General features: G+C 41.5%; 1 protein-coding gene across 1 annotated transcript; it reads left to right on the top strand.

The window, feature by feature from the left end:
- The first annotated feature begins 746 nt into the window (after positions 1–746).
- Positions 747–19544, top strand: espnla (espin like a). Its single transcript, XM_033621320.2, has 11 exons — positions 747–1149; positions 1745–1935; positions 5132–5318; positions 5403–5585; positions 5703–5834; positions 15558–15722; positions 15821–15962; positions 16135–16307; positions 16391–16555; positions 17643–18604; positions 18863–19544. Exons 1-11 carry the CDS (start codon positions 856–858, stop codon positions 19392–19394), a joined length of 3126 nt encoding a protein of 1041 aa, XP_033477211.2. The 5' UTR covers positions 747–855; the 3' UTR covers positions 19395–19544.
- The last annotated feature ends 415 nt before the right edge of the window (positions 19545–19959 follow it).

The following is a 19959-nucleotide window of genomic DNA, read 5'->3' as shown; positions in this document are numbered from 1 at the left end:
TGGCAGACAGAATGGCATAGTGAAAGTGACGCTTATAGGGAACCAGTCTAAATGCAGATGGTGTCATTATTTTACAGCCATTACATTGTGCAATCAACATTGATTTCATAATAACAAGTTACAGCAAAAACGTGTCTGTTGCCGCTTTAACTGATCATGTAAAATGGATGAAATATTTAATATGAATAATAAAAATGGAAGAACTTGAAGTGACCTGAGGGGTGATGTTATGGAGAGATGACTGTACTCAGCTTCCATCACGTCATGTGAGCAGCCAATCAGCTAATTGGCGTCAACATTTATGAGTGTTATTGACATCAAATATTAACACGCTTTTAATATTTTTCTAATCAGCCACAAAATATTACATGTAGATGATAATCTCGCAAATGTAACATCTGTTTAGTCTCCCCACTGAGATGAATTTTTAAAATAGTTGTAAAAAATAACACTCATTGTAATCCACCAAGTCTTGGCTCTGACGTCTCCCATTACTTAAGTTTCCGTGCCGCCTCAGCTCCCCCATCTCCAGTGAAGCGTTGGCGCGTGTGCCAGCATATGGTCACTGCCACACAAAGGGGAGCAGGAGGCCACGAGTTCTGCGCCTCCACCCGTCTTTCATTACCTTTCTATCTCACTGGCTCTGACCCCCTCCTCTCTCCCCAACAGCCGTGCTGGCCAGCTGGCTGCCGCTCAGGTGTCACTTTCCTGGCTCGGAAAGAGGCAATGAGTGCATGAGTTTTTGTTATTGAATGAGAGTTGAGCATGAGCGAGAAGGAGATGTTAACCTGGTGGGAGCCAAAGAGCTCCGGGGAGCTTGTTCTGCGTGCCATAACTTACTCATAGCAGCCAGGGATGGTGCTTCATCGGGCCATCCAGGCTGCTCGAGCAGGGGATCTTGCAACCCTGAGGGAACTGGCATCTTCTGGTTACCTCTCACCTGTCATCACCGATGCTCAAGGTGCAGGCCCGGTGCACCACGCAGCAAGGTGTGGACGTCTGGAGTGCCTGCAGTTCCTGGTGAGCGAGGTGGGGCTGGCAGCTGACGCCCGGGCCTTGAACAGAGCCACACCAGCACATGATGCAGCAGCTACTGGCCACATCCGGGAGCTGCAGTGGCTGATAGACCAGGGAGGCTGCAATGTTGAGGTAAGTTTATCACTGTGAACAATCTACACAGAGAGGGAGAGGGGGAAACCTACCCTGAGAGCTCAAGTGCCCTGGAGAGGTGCCACATGTCCAGCTTTCCCCGTAATTTCTACCAGCTCCTTTGTGTGAGTCTAAATTCTGGCGATGGCTTTAGATGGTCATCTAACTGATCCCAGGGTGAAGTTACATCACTGCAGTTGTAAAAGGTACAGTATGCTACCTTTTCAGATGTATTACCAGCTGATTACATCATATGGTGTCGACTTACTGGGTATCCATTAGTATTATGTAGCAAGTGTAATTATGTCCAGATGCTTGTGGGGAGCTCCCTCCAAACTTCGCTATTGGTCTGCCGACATGTTGTTTGCAGACTTCCTGCCTGAAATCAAAGAACACAATGTTTAAACTTGTCATTTCTTACAGATTATTAATGTCTTAATTAATGATCCTCATAAGAATCCCTTCTGCAGCTATGAGAAAGACATGCCCCTGTTTAATATCTCGCACCATATCCTTTGTGCACAAGTGACAAAACACCTTTGACATGTGCTGATAATCAAGTGTTCATTACAATCATCTTTGTTAATATTTCCAGGATAGGGATGCTGCTGGTGCCACCGCGCTTCATCTCGCAGCCCGGTTCGGTTGTGTGGAGGTCATTAAGTGGCTGCTTTCTGTTGGAAGTGCAGCGGAGGTGGAGACAAACTGTGGAGCGGTACCTGCGCACTATGCTGCAGCCAATGGGGACCTCACCTGTTTAAAACTACTCGTTCAGCAGGCACCTGGGTGAGTTCACAGTTGATCCTAATAGCTCTTTAAAAGACTGTTTTGTTGTTGTTGTTGTTGTTGTTGTTGTTTTTTGTTTTTTTTTCAGAAATCAATATGACGAAGGTCACGTGAATATAGTAAGGTACGGTAAACTTTAATGTCCCTGAGGGGCAATTTGGGATACAGACAGTAGTCATGAGTACAACAAAACAGACAATACATGACACACAGTATCCAGTATCACACACTGACAATTAGTGGTCACTGCTGGTTAAGATAAGCGACAGCAGACGGTGACAAAGGACGATCTGTAACACCTAGTGCTACATGTAGGGAGGCATAACCTCCGCCCTGATGGAAGCGTCTATGGGCCCAACGATGAAGAAGCAGCTCTGATCATCCAGGTAATTTCATACAGCAGAAACAGAGCTTTTCTGGCTTCATGAGCCACAGAGCAACTGTCCAACTGAACGGGGTCCTGCCTTCAATGCTGTATCCAGCAGTGACTGTTACAAAGATGAAGACATGACAGTTCCCCAAAAGTGAAGCCAAAACCTCTTGATCGCCCCCTGGTGATCGGCTGCAGTATAGGTCATAAATAAACCCCACCCCCTCCAAGTTAGCAGATGGGACATGGCCCAATTCATATTACACGTTAAATACATGTTAAAGTGTTATTTGATGCTCTAAAAAGGGAATGTGACATCATGATTGACAGCTGTGTGTGTCACTGGTGTGTTTGCGATCAATGGCACTTCTCATGATTAGGTCATTAGGTGTACGGGCAGGAACTTGATACTATGGCTCCACTTCCCAGTCGCTACTGCGCAGACTCTGACTCCAAATGACAAACATGGCAGCTGGGTGCCTGGGATAGTTTGGCTTCGATGGGCAAAATGGAGACCTGTTGTCCATCTTTATATGCAGTCTGTGGTTGAGCCACAATATTTCTGTGTCACCTGTAGCAACAACAAGGACAACAACATCGACTAAAACTCTTTAGAGATTCTCAAACTTATGGAACACAAATAAAACCATCCAATTTAACGTCACTGATGATTTAACAAAACTTTGCTTTAACTCATGAAAACTACATTTGTTTCTTTTGTTGCCACCAGTCTTGTGTTTGACACATCTCCAATCACTTATTCTGTTAAATCACATTTGCAGATGATGATTGTATATTCTCAAGTGACCAGACACTGTTGTTACATTACTCATGTTCAAGTAAAAGGATTTGTGGCCTTTAGTGACAGGTGAACATGTGTAATGTTAATCCTCCCTCCTCCATGAATCCCTTCTCTCCTCCGTCCCCTTAACCTGAGACAGTGACACGTACTAAGGACCAGATCAAGATGTGCTGCACTTCCTGCTTCATTTCCTTGTTACAGGAGAGTTCGACTGTAATTAGCATGACGCATGGCGGGGTCAGACCATCACGTGTGATAACCCGTGAATAATACATGCCTGGACACTGTTAGTCACATGCCAGCCTTGCGGTTGTTGAAGTACAGGACATACGTATGTCAGTGTAAATGAAGCTGAGCTGTGTTCACAGGCTTGACAGATTACCTGAATAAAGGTCATGACCCTTGGTTTATACATGTCAATATATCCTGTCCTGTGTTTTTGGAGTGTAAGATTCCTGACTGGATCCTTAGAGCAAATGAGATGCAAACTAACATCTTTATACTGATTTTGGTTTTGTTTTAGAATTGATTTCAACAATAATAGTAATCATATCTAGAGAATCTAGATCATCTGTCATTACTATATTCAATTATGTGATGGAGTGTAATAAAACACAAACCAGCACATTTCCAATCGATAAAGTCTACAAACCAAATATTGGCTGACTGGTTTTTTTGGGGGTTTTATGGAGGACGAAAAATGACTTTAGTGTAAATAATTATTAAATAAATGTATAAATAAATAAACACATAAATAAATTTATAAAAAATACTGAATTAAGTAAAAACAGGAAATTAAAAAATGAATACATGAAACATTTTGGAATAAATAAATATATGAATATAGAAATATATAAAAAGAATAAATAAATAAATGTTACATTAAATTAGGAAATAACAGATAAATTAATAAGTACCGAAATAAGTAAATACAAGCATATATAAGTAAATACATACATTTAAAAATAAATGTATGAAAAAAACAGGAATAAATAAATATGGAAATAAATAAAAGAAAGAAATGTTTAATTAAATATGGAAATAATAGATAAATAAGTACAGAAATAAGTAAATACAGGAAAATATAAATAAATACAGTAATATAAAAATAAAGGAATAAATAAATATGGAAATAAGTAAAAGAAAAAATAAATAAATGTTAAATTAGATATGGAAATAATAGATAAATTAGTAAGTACTGAAATATTTTGATACAGGAATATATAAATAAATAGAACATTTTAAAAATACAAGGATAAATAAGTAAATAAATATGGAAATAAATTAAAGAATAAATAAATGTTAAATTAAACATGGAAATAATAGATAAATAAATAAGTACTGACATATTTTGATACAGGAATATATAAATAAATAGAAAATTTTAAAAATACAAGGATAAATAAGTAAATAAATATGGAAATAAATTTAAGAATAAATACATGTTAAATTAAACATGGAAATAAATGCACAAATAATTAAATAAAGGTTGATCATGGAACAGGACATAAATAAATATTTTTTAAAAACCCTTTTTTGATTTGCACACTTATTTTATTTATTATTTGTTCATCAATTTATTTCTGTATTTATGTCAGCATTTATTTCATTAGTTTATTTATTAAATTTATTTCCATATCTATTTATTTGCATTTTTCTTTATACATATCTATTCATTGATACTTGCGTCATTATTGGCCCTCCATACGGTTGCACCTATCGTGACTGAAATACTAAAAAAGTGAGTTCAAAACAGCAAGAAAATGAGAATCAGTACATTTATTAACAGCAAATTCATTATGTGTTATTTATACTTGACAGTATGAATTTCATCTTTAAGTTTGTCACTTCAGTAACTGTCTCAACTGAACATAAGTCTATTATGGCTAAAATAACCATTGCATTGTATCAGGCAGACGTTTGATACTGGTCCCAATACTGACTACATGTTTTTAAGCATTTCATGTCTGACACTGGTAACTTAACCTTGTGGCCCCCTGTCGCTGATGTATGTTGGAATACAGGTGTGTGAACCACCAGACTGTCATCGGTGCTACCCCGCTTTACCTGGCCTGCCAGGAAGGCCACCTGCATGTTGTCGAGTACCTTGTGAACAGCTCCGGGGCTGACGTCCACCTGACGGCCCACGATGGCATGACCTGCCTGCACGCTGCTGCTCACATGGGCCACCAGACTGTGGTGATGTGGCTGGTCAGTAGAGAAGTGTTTCCTGGATATATTTGTGTTCTACTGAATCACCACACACTTTGATCCTTTGTGCTTTTCCCCAAACAGGTGAGCCACACTGATGTCAGCCTGTCCTGCCAGGACAGAGAAGGAGCGACTGCGCTGCACTTTGCCGCCAGCAGAGGGCACTATTGTATCTTGGAGAGGCTGCTTCATATGGGTTCAAAGGTGATCAAGGATTACTGGGGAGGGACCCCGCTTCATGATGCTGCAGAGAATGGAGAGCTGGAGGTTAGACAGCAGTTTGCTCTTGTTGTTTTTGTCTTGTCTAAATAAACTAAACAGAATGAATGAAACAATATTTTCTTGGTATCTTGGTCTGTTACACTGTCCTGTTCCCTCTTCCAGTGCTGTAAAATCTTGTTGGCCTATCAAGCAAAGCCTTCAGACCAAGACATTGATGGATTCACTGCTGCAGACCTGGCAGAGTACAATGGACACCACGAATGTGCCAGATATCTCTGTGCCATGGAGAAAAATGTAAGCCGTCTGTCTCTCACCGACAGTATTTTTCCTGATCTTACACATTTTCCTGCTCTGTGTCCTCTCTCTCTGTGTCCGCACTGCCCAGCTGTTTATTCTGGCAGGAAAATCAAAGCTAATTCCCGGTCAACAGCAAACATCTGGAGGATCTCGGAACCTCGGTGAATCATTTTCTCAATTTGCATTTCATGCTGGTCAAGCCTGTCCTTCTCCGGCGCTGTTGTCTTCCACTCAGCCTGATTGCTCTCAGTTTAAGAGGTCTAAGAAAGTGGAGGATGAGGGCTTTCATGTTTAATAAGGCATTACAGGCGATGGTGCCGTGAGTGCTGGAGGAGACTCTTGGTTCTCATTTTGCCACTGAGGACTCTCTGAGATTAGACTCTTTTGTTTTGCACAGAAAGCACGACACTCCTTAATGTGACTGATGATGAATATTTTAGTGTTAACACATTGTTTGTGCTTATGTTGCCTGCTGAAGTCAGGGGTCATTGTGGTTAAAACTGCCCTGCTTCAACTCAAATGAAACAGTTTACTGTGTGCAGCATCTTGCTTTATTTGTTTTTCTTTTGAATAGCTACATAACAGTGAGGTTTGGAGGATTACAGTTGGTACTGACACTTAAAATTGGACTTGTGGAGTTGATTTAAATAGAGAACAGATTATACTCTTAACTCAAAGAGCCTATGGGGACCACTCTGTCAGCAGACTTGTTGAACCTTAAAGCCTCACAGCTGTCCACCTGCAGCCTGTCCTTGTTTCTCCCCATCACACTTCACTTACCGCCTATGGTGCAGACAACACAGCGACGTACACAGAGTAATGAAAGCTGTCGGGCCCGATAGATGCCATTAATAAGTCAGCAGAGAAGAGCAGCACTCATACATAAAGAGGATGATGATAGGGAGCCGTTGAGGCGTGGCTGCTGAGCTCCCCTTCAGAAATAATCCTCCCAGCAACAATGGAGAGCTAATTAGCACAGGGGCCGCAGCGACGTCGAACGCAGCCGGAGCTGCCGCCAGCTAAGGGCCTATCAGTTACCCCTCTCCAGCGGCTCAGGTGGAGGGCCCAGGGGCTGAGCCCGTTATGAGATCCACAAGCTTAAGTTTCAGCGTTTTCACCATTCTGATGCCTGGAACAGGCAACTCTATCCCTCTGTGGACTGGAAGAGCAGGATGTCACTGTCTTCAAACACACGTTTGATTGTGTGTCATGTTTTTTTTTTCCAGGGACTTGGAAGTGCTATGATTGTCACCTCTGGATACTGTGTAATGTTGGTAGCAGACAGAATGATGTATCAGGTGTCTTGGACAGACAGACTGATGTGAACAAAGGGATGATCTGATAGAGAACCTGAAATAGTAGTTAATTGATTTAAATCATCATGATATTTGCAGAGCAGAATGTGTAATGCTTTGAAACCTCCCGTGCCAGAGATGAGCTGCACAAGCTTTAATTACATTTCTGGTGGTGTGTTAGTTTTGTAAAGTGCTGCTTGGATCACGGGTTTCATCGGTTCTAAAGTGTCAGTCAGATAATCTCATTTCCGAGCAGCGACCTAAATGGATTGGGACGTTGACCGGGGAGAGCTGTGTGTTTGGCCTCTCTGCATGTTTGGATCACTCACAACGAGGTCAGACTTGTTCAGCGCTGTCAACCGCTCTTCCTCATCTCGCATCTCAGGAACAGCTGCAATCAAATAAACAGTGTGTGGCGTGAGGTTTACTTCACACACATTTATGGCTTTTGCTCTCCATTCACAGTGATCGGGCCGCAGAGATACGGCTGTTTCAGAATGGTATTTTTAGAATAGTTGGGAAAAGGAAACACTTTGTGGTCTAATTCATCACTGTGATTTCGTCAGGAACTACTCATCTTCTGCATTTAGAAACAAAACACATTCTTTAATGGCTTTTGTTTTATTTCTTGGTAAAATATCTAATCAACACTTCATCGGATAAACTCATTGTGTTCCTGATTTTGTCAGAAATAAAATTATCTGACGAAACGCTTCTTCCGAAGTCCTCCATCCTCTTTCACATCAGGTCTCTTGACCTGTCTGAATCTCACAGAGCTTGGCTGCATCACAGTTGCATGTGTATCACAGATGGTTGAGATATTTACAGAACTGTAAAATCTACATCCTATCCCCAAACGCCCTGTAACACTCTCTGCAGATTCAACTTTAAAGTATGTAATGCCAAGGTGTTAAAATCCAACAATAGCTGTGGACAGGTTGTCTGCAGGTTCTTAAACGTCTTAAATTGCCTTAAGTTTTAGAAATGTTAGACCTTAAAAGTCATTAAATAGTCTCAAATTTTAATTTGTGAGGTCACAATCTAATTTTATTTATCCAATTACTTTATTTTTTCATGCTTTTGCCTTTAATTAACAGGAGAGAGTGAAATGGGGGAGTGAGAGAGAGTGGGGGGAGCAAATGGTCGCGAGCTGGAGTCGAACCCACAAGCACTGCAGCGAGGCAACACCTCTGTATATGGGGCGTCGGCACTAGCCACTACTCTACCGACACTTCTTATCCAATTATTCATTGTATTTTTAGTCTAACAAGTAAAGCTCTTCTGTGTGAAAGTCCACATTTCTGATGTCACAAATATTTCAACCTATTACTGAATCTCAAACTGTCTGTTACTGTTACTTCATACTTGCCCTCAGCTGTTGGCAAAATGTAGATTAATCTAACTCACTCTGATAATCATACTAGTACATTAAACCTACCTCTGCACGGAACAACATGTACACTACTTACCTTTGTACTTATCTGCAATGCTTTAATAAGATAAACATGACTTGTCCAAAAATTAGTCTTAAATTTGGTTTACAAAATATCTCGAAAAGGTCCTAAAGACCATTAAATTTAAGTGTCTGGTTTAAGATGAAATGCCCAAAAATTCCCAGGTCATAGCTCCTTCCAGGATTTCCAAGTATTGGTGTCATTGTTGCTGCTGTTGTCACAAAGACAACCGGATCTCTTTCTGTTTTCCTCAGATCCTGGCAACTACCAACAACATGGGACACATTTTGTTTTCCATAGTTACTTCGGTGGCTTCAGCGTCTGCCAGTTCCATTACTGGGAGTAGGAGCTGTAAACAACTTACACCGATACTCCTTGGTGACTGGGTACAACAACTGTACCGATAACGCTTTATCATGATACAGTATTATATGTCTATCACGACGATACAGTTTTGTTTTGATTAAAATTTAATTTGTCTGCAATTGGTATGAAACAATATCAGTATATACCTTTACTGTCTTTTTCTGGGCTGCTTAGCATTTTTTGACATGAATGGGCCATGGGAATTTCAATGGTTAAACAAACATAACAAAACAACGGCACTCACTAATCCATCTTCTGTCCACAATTAAAATACAAAAGAAGATGGATTAGTGAGTGCCGTTGTTTTGTTATGTTTGTTTAGCCTTGATCGCAACTGTGCACCCGACATTATCTTGAAATTTTGAGTTGTGCGCACTGTTTCTAAGTACCAACTTCAATGGTTGACTGTAGGGCTGCAACTAACGATTATTTTCATCGTCGACTAATCTGTCGATTATTTCTTCGATTAGTCGACTAATCATTTTATCAAAAAAATTGTTAAAATGTTGAAAAATGTCAGTCTGTCCCTCCCAAACCCCAAAATTATGTCATCTAATGTCTTGTTTTGTACTCACGCCAAAGGGTTTTAGTTCACCGTCATGAGAGAGTGTGTAAAGCTGACAAAATTTGAATGTAAGAAGCTGCAATAGGAGTATTTTGGGATACTTTTGTAGTTCCTTTCTATGAAAAATGACTCAAACCGATTAGTCGACTTCTACAATAGTCACCGATTATTTTAATAGTGGATTAGTCATCAATTAGTTGACTAATCATTGCAGCCCTAGTTGACACACTCTTTTGCCCCATCAATCGAGTCTTCATCCTACCTGTTGGCAGACAGAGTTGAACAATGAAAGCAAGGCTCATAGGGAGCCAAACTAAACATCAGTTGTGTTATTTTTCTACAGTCAGCATATTATGCAATCAACATTTATTTCATAATGACAAGTTAAAGCAAAAAAAAAGGTCTATTTCCACTTCAAAGCAAATATATTTGAGTTGTAAAATGTCGGTTGGACGAAACAACCAATATTAATTTGTCAACTTGGGCTTTGGTAATTGTGATGGCCGATCATCTCAGGTTCATTTTACGGCCACCATCAAAAAAAGCTTGACGGGGCACCTGGTGGCTCAGTGGGTAAAGCAGGCACACGCAGTGGCTGCATGCCGGATTCCAGCCTGTGGCCCTTTGCTGCATATCATCCCCTTTCCCTCCCTCCTTCATGCTCAAAGTGTCCCATCTAATGAGGGCAAAAGGGCCAAAAAATAATCTTAAAAAACTTAGCTCCTTCTGCCTCAGGTGTGGATATAAGCTGCTTTTTTTGTCATTGTCTTGTACGATATTTAACCAGATATCTTTGTAAATTTTGGTCTGGCAAAACAACCGATTTTAATAAGTCAGCCTGGGCTTTGGGAAATTGTGATTGGCATTTTTTACATTTTTTTTTTTGACATTTTAGAGACTAATAATTAATCAAGAGAATCATTGATTAATCGATTGTGGCAATAATTGGTAGTTGCAGCCAGCAAGAATACTGAAATACATATGTTTTTATCAGGAAATTGGTGAATTAGTGTTTGGAAAATGTAGGCGCCATTTTCCTTGGCACGTTGTTATTTGTTGTCGGCGTTTCCACATCAAGTCAAACCCATCTATCTAAGCTTATGGTATCACATTGTGTTTCCACTGTCACAGTTTACTGATCATCTCAGGTTGATTTTACGGCCACCCCCGCAAAAAAACCCTGATGAATTAGTTCCTCCGTTCAATTGTTCCAAGTGGAAAAAGCACCTGAACGCGCATGGATAAAATGTCTCTTTTCCAGCTGCTTTGACAAGTCTTCCGCTGATACCTCCCTTCGTGCCACAACATGGCCATTGGTTTGTCCATGCATTAGTGACATTACCGGCCACCCTATCCTTTCCCTTAATTATTAACAGCATTCTCCGATCAGAGTTTTTGTTTATTACCTGGTGGCCCTTGGCCACTGGCAGAGATGCTGATGATGGTGTCAAACGAGTGGTTGGTGATCTTACGATAGTGTCACATCCTCAACACGGAGCGACCGCTGCGGATACCTGGCTGCGTGACTCTGTGCTTCCGGAGTCTCACTGTGAAGTGAAGACGTTCCTGTGTGCACTGGGAGGATTGTTGAAGGTCAGTGGGGCTGGTTTGTAGATCATTTTCTCTTTTAGTTGTACTCTCTGTACTGCTTTGGCCTGTTTTTGCTCCTCCCTGTGCTTTGTGACATTATTTTTCATTGAGTATTTGTTCATAAGTAGGTGACTGGACAGGCTGAGTAATTAGTTTTGTAAAACGAAAGGAAAGTTTTGCAATTTCTGTTAAAGAGGCCCTCGCTGACAGATGTGTTGGCAGCATTTGACCTACTTTCTGATCAGTTGTGGCCTCTTACGGTTAGGTATGACTAATACTCCAGGCTTGTGACATTACAATATGTTGTCATTGTTGATTTTGTGCAAATTGAACATGATTTTTCTTCCTTGTTTTGAACCATGTGCTGTGTCTTGATGTAGTTTTCTGATCCAGTAGTTGTTAAAATGTTTCAGTGTGATGTAGACAAATATTGTCATTAGTCTTGTTTATCACAGTGGATGCATAAAAGCTGTAAATGTTGGCAAAAACATCATGTCTGTCACTTGTTAGCCTCTCAAACATTTACCTCCTTGCGGGAAACCTGAGAGTATTTTAACATGTGAGCAGACATGTATTTACACTATAGTGTTCTGTGTATAATGTACACCCGCTGTATACATTCCACGTTGCAATTTATCACCAAGAACGTGAATATTTCACATGGAAGCAGGTTGTTTTCATGATCGACTCCAGAATTACAAGACATGTTTTTTAAATACACATGCTTAAACTCTCTCATGGCTCAACCCGCAGGGACCACAGATTACTGCTGCTGCATGTCCGACAGTGAGACAGCACCGAGTAGCTGTTTCCTAACTCTTGGCTCCTAATCTGTAGTGATCGGGCTCTTTGTGCTCTTTGATAGAGAGAGAGTGGATCCAGGCCAAAACAGGGCTAGGCTATCTATATATCTGCGTGGCAATTGTGATGGGGTGCTGATGAAAACCAAATGCTCTTTGGCCACTGGGTCTAATTAAACACACACACGGACCGGTTCATCATAGCTTTTAGGACATTGAACTGTTACAAGAAGGGTCACAAAAGAATCAGGCTCTCCCCTTCCCATTTTCCCAGCCCCCCTTGTTTATCTATTTATGGATTGCACAACTTCGGGGAAGTTGATTCCTCCGCCTGAGCAGTGTCACAGCATATTTCGTGCTGTTGGACATCAAAGTGCCGTGTGAGAGGAAATGGCAAGGACCACCTCACGGACAAAAAGCACAACAGCATGCAGCAGCATATTAGGGCTGCCTTTGATGTTTTGGTTACTAATAATGTCCTTGGAGAGCTGAATTTGATATGCATTCTGCATGGAGTGCATTAAGACAATGCAGGTTCATTAAAGGGGATCTAAATGTTTCCATACATCCTACATCCTCCCTAGAGTGGTGTGAAATGCTGCCAATTATTCAAGGTTGCTTACTATCCCATGCGCTTGTTTTTTCTTTCTCTTTGTCTTTTAAAGTGCATGTCCTCAGGCTTTAAAATGTTTTGATGTGTTCCTATCAATCTAGACATTAAGTGCTTTTAATTAGCTTGTTTCTTACAATAATTATTTTTTTAGACCTGTAGAAAACAATCCAAACAAATCTCACACCACATTTTGCAAAAAGTATCACAACTCGAAAGGTTTGAAAAATTCACACGTATCAACTCGGAGGAACTGATACCGTAAAAACAATCAGTCCACCCATCACTAGTACAAAACCAAATTATTGCCCTTACATTTCCTCCATTGAGAAATATTGTGTCTTTGACAACGCATGAAAGGGATCTAGCCTTCCTCAGGTATTTTACTCCTGAAAACAAACCAAAAATGTCACTTTTTGTCACTCGACTCTTTTTACATTTATGTCGAACTGTCACAGAAGAACTACAGTTCTATTCCAGAAGTAAGATTACATTTAGTGTTCAGAAAAAAACAGTCAAAATGTAAAAAATCTATAAATCTGTTTCTGTTGTGTGTCAGTGCGATTGTATGAAAACATGCAGAGATACAAAACCTTTGACTCCATAGTCAGTATGACGTAGGGCATTAACGACTTTGATTTTTTTCAGGTCGACTTATCTGTCAATAAAGTCGAAGTCGAGTCGACAAGTCATTTGATGACGTCATCACATTGACACGGCGGAGGAAAGTGAAGTATCTCCACGCATGTGATGTGTGTCTGTCAAGGCCTGAACATACGCGGAACGGACTCTGCGGAGGTCCGCGCGGACTCAAAGCAGACGTCCGCTAGCCCTGTGCGCGCAAAGCTCAGATTTTATGACCGCGTGGACTCCGCTCCACGCACCAGTGACTGCTCCACATGTATTTTTCATATTGCGGGGATTTTTCACGGACATTTTTACAGGAAAGTACAACACGGAAGCGCGCTCGACTATGAAAGCCCGAATGACTGGAGTCTGCTCAGCTTATAGTGCACCCGAGTATGTTCACTTTAGTCAAGGATAAAGTATCAGTGTGGCAGCAATTGCATTCCGTACATAAGCACACACACAGAAAGAGAGGGAAAAAACACACGACTTGTCGACTCCTCCCAGGGGGTGTCGACTTGTGCCACTGACGTCAACACGTCGACAAATCGACTTTTCTGTTAATGCCTTAGTATGACGTCACATGTAAAGAGACAAACAACATTTTTGTTACCTAGAGTTTACTGAAAAATAGATGCAGAAAGAGTTGGAGGAGCATTTGTGACGTTGAGATGTTTAAATCATAGTTGGGAAAATCTGTGAGGGTATAATCTAACTGTCATATTGGACAATGTGAGGTTTGATCAATATCAACAGTCTCTCCTTCACAAAAGTGACATTGTTTAACTGTGGTGCTGGAAAATTCACAACAGAAAAGTCATGTCACATTCAGACATCACAGTAGTCATGCCATGGTTGGATTTGTCACAAAGTCTTTATCTGAGGTGTCTGAATGTAACAATACAGATGGTGCGATTTGATCCGATGTCAGTGACAGGACAGATATGGATCAGTAAACTGTGAAAACCCATTTCTGCCAATGTGAGGAAAACAAAACATCCTGTGAGTCATCATAATGAAAAGTCTTTAATGAAATAATGGCTCAGTATGTGAAAATAATGAGTTAGTATCTCAAAATAACAAGTTATTATTTTGCAAAAGTTTCTCATTTGTGCAATAAGTCATTATTTTGAGATACTAAAGCCCTATTTGCACGGGACTAGTATCACCTGGGGACCTCTGGTAATTTGCAATAATTGAAGAGGTCGTCTGTGATCTTAATACCGTGCGAATCTGCCATGTCCATAAAAATTCCACAGCATCAAACATGAAGATGCTTCTGCTTTTATGTCTGGAACCTCCTGTCTACAACTGGCTTGAGACACATCCTCCGTGAGGACTTGGCTCAGAGTCCAGAGTTACTCTCTTATCCTGAAGCCTCCTTAAGGAATCTGATCCTGTTTGATTTGGTGGTGGGAACTGCTTTTGACCACATGCCTTTGCTGACGTTGACGCCAGCAGGATTTGAACCCTGGACCTTCCGCATGGAAGACGAGTACTAACCACTACACTAGGGAGGCCCCATAGTGCCAAACACAAAGGGTTGATATTAGTCCTGTGCAAACCAGCATCTCTGTGATTTGGGGTTTTATTTAGGTTCTCTCTCTTCTGTCTCTTTCCCAGTCGAGAATTACGAAGGCTGCATTGGCAATTTAAATGTTTTGACAGCATTTTGGGTGCAGCAGGGTCATCTCGCTACACAGCATGGAAACCCATTTGCAGAAAGGACAAGCTCAAATCTATCAGAGGAGCAAAATCTCGAAAGATGATGAGATGAATGACGTGACAATGTGTGGCAGAATCTGTTCTGTTCGTTTAACCCATATTGAATTTTTAAAAAAAAGATCAAATGTGTGTCAAATAGAAGGGATTTGCTTATCCTGTGCAAATGCGAATACAGTTTTGATCATTAGTTTAGTTCATCTGCCCTTCTCAAAGTGTGAAATGACCTACTGCTGTCTTAAGATAGAGGTAAATGTGCCATTTTAATACTATTAGACCTCAATGTGGCCTTTGACACTGTTGATTATTGTATATTATTAAACTGTCTTCAAGAACTGGTTGGCATCCAGGAAACTGCCCTGAAGTGGTTTGTCTCCTATTTATTGGACAGGTCTTTTTCTGTTAAGATTGGTGGCCTCTCCTCCTCATCTGCCCGTATCACTTGTGGTGTACCTCAAGGTTCCATCTTAGGGCCCATTTTATTTGCACTGTACTTGCTGCTGCCTAGGCTGCATTTTCTACCAGCACAAAATCTCTTGTTACTGTTATGCTGACGACACACAAGTTTATCTTCCATCAAACCCAGGGGATTCTTGCGCCATCACATCCATCCATCCAAGTTCTATATTTGATATTATTTGTTCTTCAGAAGTCTTCAACAGTATTAAGTGTGACTCTGTGACATTTGCAGAAAGCCTGTGCAGATAAGCCCATCGAGGTAATCACACCAGTGGAGGAAGAAGTGAAGGTGAAGCCTGCTTTGTTGTCACAGTGCAGCAGGGAGGACTACTACGGCAGCCTGAGCGACACATGCAGGGACAGTTACAGCACTAACACACCCATGGATAGTTTAAAGGTAAATGTTGAATGTAGCTTCTCACCATGTTTTCCATTCACCTTTTCCTTGTATATAACCCAAAGCAACCAGGCCATGTCTCTTTTTTCCCCAACTAGCAACCTGAGAGTGAGGAGTCCCCGCAGGCGAGATACCCTCAGCCCCTGTCTGCACCTCCTTTACCTTCTGCTTCATCCACACCCACCCAGCCAGAGAGAAGTGCCGTCAACAGGATAGAGGAGGTTCACATCGCAACATCTGGTGAGAAAAACATTTCTGTTAATCATATTTTATCCCAGTTTAATCATTCTTTTTTACCAAAAATGTTTATTATTACTACTTTTTGGTTACTGGAAGTCACCACTCATTGGAGAAAAATGTCTGTGTGTTCATCGGTGTGAATAATACAAAGACTTTTTTTTTTGTATTCTAGTTCTTAAAGGTTTCAATCAATCCAAGGCCACTGGGAGTGAAAAAACTGCCTCTGCTGATAAAGTGATGTTGCCTGATGCAAACCTCCTGGCTGAAAGAAAACTCCTTGGTGACATGAAGTCCATTAAATCCTTAAAACAATCAGGAATATCAGGAGTCTTCACCGGACAAGCAGTAAGTGCAGTAAGCTTTCTCGCTGTGCACATCCTTCCTTTGTAAGAGCTTCTGTCTTTTGCTAAAACACAGTGTCTGTTCAGAACAAGATGGTGGTTCTGCCCACTGAGGAGGCCAACCTGTCGGACATCGACTACCTGGTGCCCACTCACGATGAGAGAGGCCGTCCCATCGCTGAGTGGAAGAGGCAAGTCATGGTGAGACAGCTTCAGGCCAGGCTGCTGGATGAGGAGGATCAGAGGAGGAAGGTAACTTCTCTCTGAAGATTGAGCATTATTAATTCACTTACATTTATACCCTCGTCTGAATCTTACAAATTTGGTCCAACAGATACAGGTTTTTTTAATCAAGAAAGCCAAACTTAACCTTTTTTCGTTAAACAAACAGGACTGATTCTGCCACACACTGTTACATGTTATCTGTCTTATCATCTTTTGAGATTTTGCTCTTGTGATTGACTTGAGTTACTTTTTTTTCTGCAAATTGATCTCCATGCTGTGTAGTGCGATGAGCCTACTGCACTCAAAATGCTGTCAAAACTTTGAGTTATGATTGCCAATGCAGCCTCTGTAATTCCCAACTGGGGCAGACGCAGAAAAAAGGCGCAGAGAATCAAAAAAAGGTAACACAACAAAAAATGGTAGGTGAGATGCGGTGGAATTTTTACTTGACAAATTGCAGACATGGCAGATTTGCACAGGATCAAGATCTCCAACAACTTCTGCAATTATTACAAACCACAAGAGGTCCCTAGGTGATACTAGTCCCATGCAGATAGGCCTTTCAGAGATATAGGGCATGTCTCTGCATCAGCACGGCCCATTTTCCCCCTTATTTTATGTGGATAGTTTTAGTGTATTTTGACAACATTTTCAGGTTTCCAAAGCCAAAACAATTAGTCATTAATCACTGAGTCGATCGATGGCAACTATCAGCAGTGGCAACCATTTTGAAAATTGATTAATCATTTGCAGCCCTAGAAAAGTCAGGTATATGTTGTACAGCCTCTTCTAAGCAAATGATCATTAAGCCTCACCAGACCACACAGAGCAAAGCGAAAACTGTGGTCTAATTTTGTGATGCTCTTCTAAATGTGCATCACTGAAAATTCTAAAAAAACATTTGGAAATCCCATCATCATTTACTTTTAATTGCATGTAACAAATCACTGAACACATAACACATTGCTCGTCAAGTCATATATCTGAGGTTTGGATGGCAGTTTTACTGTATCATTACTCTTTCCCTCTCACGCCTAAGTAATTTGAATTGTAAAAAAAAAAGAAGCTGACATCCTGTGTGTTTATCTGCCTGCTGTTGCCTCTTCTCTTACAGGAAAATGGGAACAGATACGCCAAAGTCAGCTGGAGGTACTCCCAAGCCCACAATGCAATCCTGGGGCCCTCTGGTGAGCTGCTGACTGAGGATGACCTCATCTATGTGGAGCAGCAGATTGCCAACGTCTCCATGCAGAGGAACTGTGAGGGCTACGAGCTGGAGCTCGCTCGTCTGGCTGAGGAGCTCCGGCACATCCTGCCAGCCCCCATAGTGAACATCACCGCCAACACACAGTTCAGAAACTTCTCAAGTCAGGTTCCTCTACCTTTGTGGTGCGGCCGCATCTCAGGCATCGTGAAGAGCATGTCTCTGCTCATGACCAACCTGACGGACCAGCCCTACTGCAAGATGCCCAACACCGACCTGATCACTGTGTTCTCTCAGACGCCACACAGACAGAACTCCACCAGGGGACGCAGGGAGAGGATAGAGGATGAAATCCATCAGTTCGGAGTGTCTGTGAGGACTCTGAAGTCTAATTTTGAGACACAGAACTTACCTTTGTCAGATGAGCCAGAGGAGGCTGTCGTGTTGAGTTCTTCCCCGCAACTCGAGGCCACAGAGTCAGACAAACAGCCTAAAGTCTTGAGTCCGGCCCCAGAAACAGACCAGAACAGTGACTCTGGCATCGACTATGATGAAAACGTTACAGATGTCCTAGAGACCACCAGCCTCAGGAAGGAGCGTATAGTCGTGTTGTTCTTAGGCCACTGGAAGAAGTCTGCCTACACTGTGACACTGAAGAGCAAAGATGCAGCGGAGAGGAAGATGAGCAGTGGAAGCTCGGGGATGGGCGATGACAAATCTGTGGCAGATCGCAGGAACAGTGTGGAGAGCGCCCAGTCGAAGATGATGAACAGCTCTCTGGGTCATTTCTTCAAGCAGAGGAGTGCTGTCAACAAGATGCTGGGAAACTGGAGGAGCATGATCTCCAGCGTCCCGTCCAGACAGATTCGCAGGTATCTATCATTACTATCATCCATGTTAGAGCACAAAACTCCACCTGCATGACTCATTATGCAAGTTTCATTTGTCAAAAAAAATCAAGTCTGTACTACAGCAGCCCTGGTTCGAGTCATGCCCTTTGTTGCATGTCTGCAGGTCAGAAAATCAGATTATCACTGAGGTGATTGGGAAGAGAAAAATGCTAAGCTTCTAGTCTTTAGTCTCAGCCTTGTGTTAATATATAATGAGTCACCCTTTGCTGTTATCCACAGGCTCCACAGGCAGAAAGCCCTCTACTCCCCGGAGCAGTTCCTGCCTCGTCTGGAGGGAGTGTTGGTGGAGTACGACAACCTGACCCTGGATCTCTTCATGCTGGGCTACTTCCACATCCTGGAGTTGGAGCTGCCTGTGGACGAACGCAAAATGAGACACCTGCTCTGCTTCGAGGTGTTCGACCACGTGGGGAGCTTCCCCTGGGAGCTGGTCAGGGACTTCCACAAGGCCGTCATACAAGACATCGAGACTGGAAACCGTGAGTGGAAGGATGGCTTTGAGGACATTAAAGTGAAGTTCTTTGGAAACACTGTGAGTCAGTCTGAAAGCCCTGTAGAGGTGGTGAAACATACCCTCCCAGAGATTAGACAGGTCCCTAAGGTAATTGTGCAGACACCTACGCCAGATGAGGGGATGCTACACGGTGGAACTGACATCTCCAGTTTTAGCAACGAAGAAATCTGTAAATACATTGACCGTAGTTTTGCTTTTTGGAAAGAGAAGGAGGCAGAGATTTTTGATTTTGAGTAGTGTCATCTTTTTGATATTTTTGTATTGTTTGAAGTTAGATTACATTCGGGCTGGGTATCAAACCTAAATGCTGTTTGAGTTGTGAATTGAATTGTTGTGGTGAAAGCTAGTGCAGAATGCTTAGCCAGATTCATAGCCATGTTTACATATTTGATTTGAATGATTGTTTTGTAAATTTTATACTGTATTTTATTGTGTTAAACCATTAAACTCACTAAAATTTGAAAAGGATTTTTATGTTTCTACATAGCAATATTTTGTAGATATTTTTGGTACAGCTATTAGAACTTAAGTATCGAATTTGAACCATACCCAGCCCTATAACAAAAGCCAGAGTGCCTGAAGTGTTAGTATGTGTTTCTGAGAGTAAAAACTAACTGATAAGATTCACTGACATTACATCTTCTTTTCATTTCTCACGTTTTCAAGGCAATTTTAATCAAACCGCACATCTCTTAAAGGAACATTTCACTGCAAAATCAAAATCCTATTACCTGTGGTGCTCTTTATCAGTCTAGATTGTTTTGGTGTGTGTAGCTGAGTATTGGAGATATCAGCTGGAGAG

This window comes from Epinephelus lanceolatus, chromosome 6 (genome assembly GCF_041903045.1).
Source record: "Epinephelus lanceolatus isolate andai-2023 chromosome 6, ASM4190304v1, whole genome shotgun sequence".
Taxonomy (NCBI): Eukaryota; Metazoa; Chordata; class Actinopteri; order Perciformes; family Serranidae; genus Epinephelus; species Epinephelus lanceolatus.
This window is presented reverse-complemented; position numbering and strand designations above follow the sequence as displayed.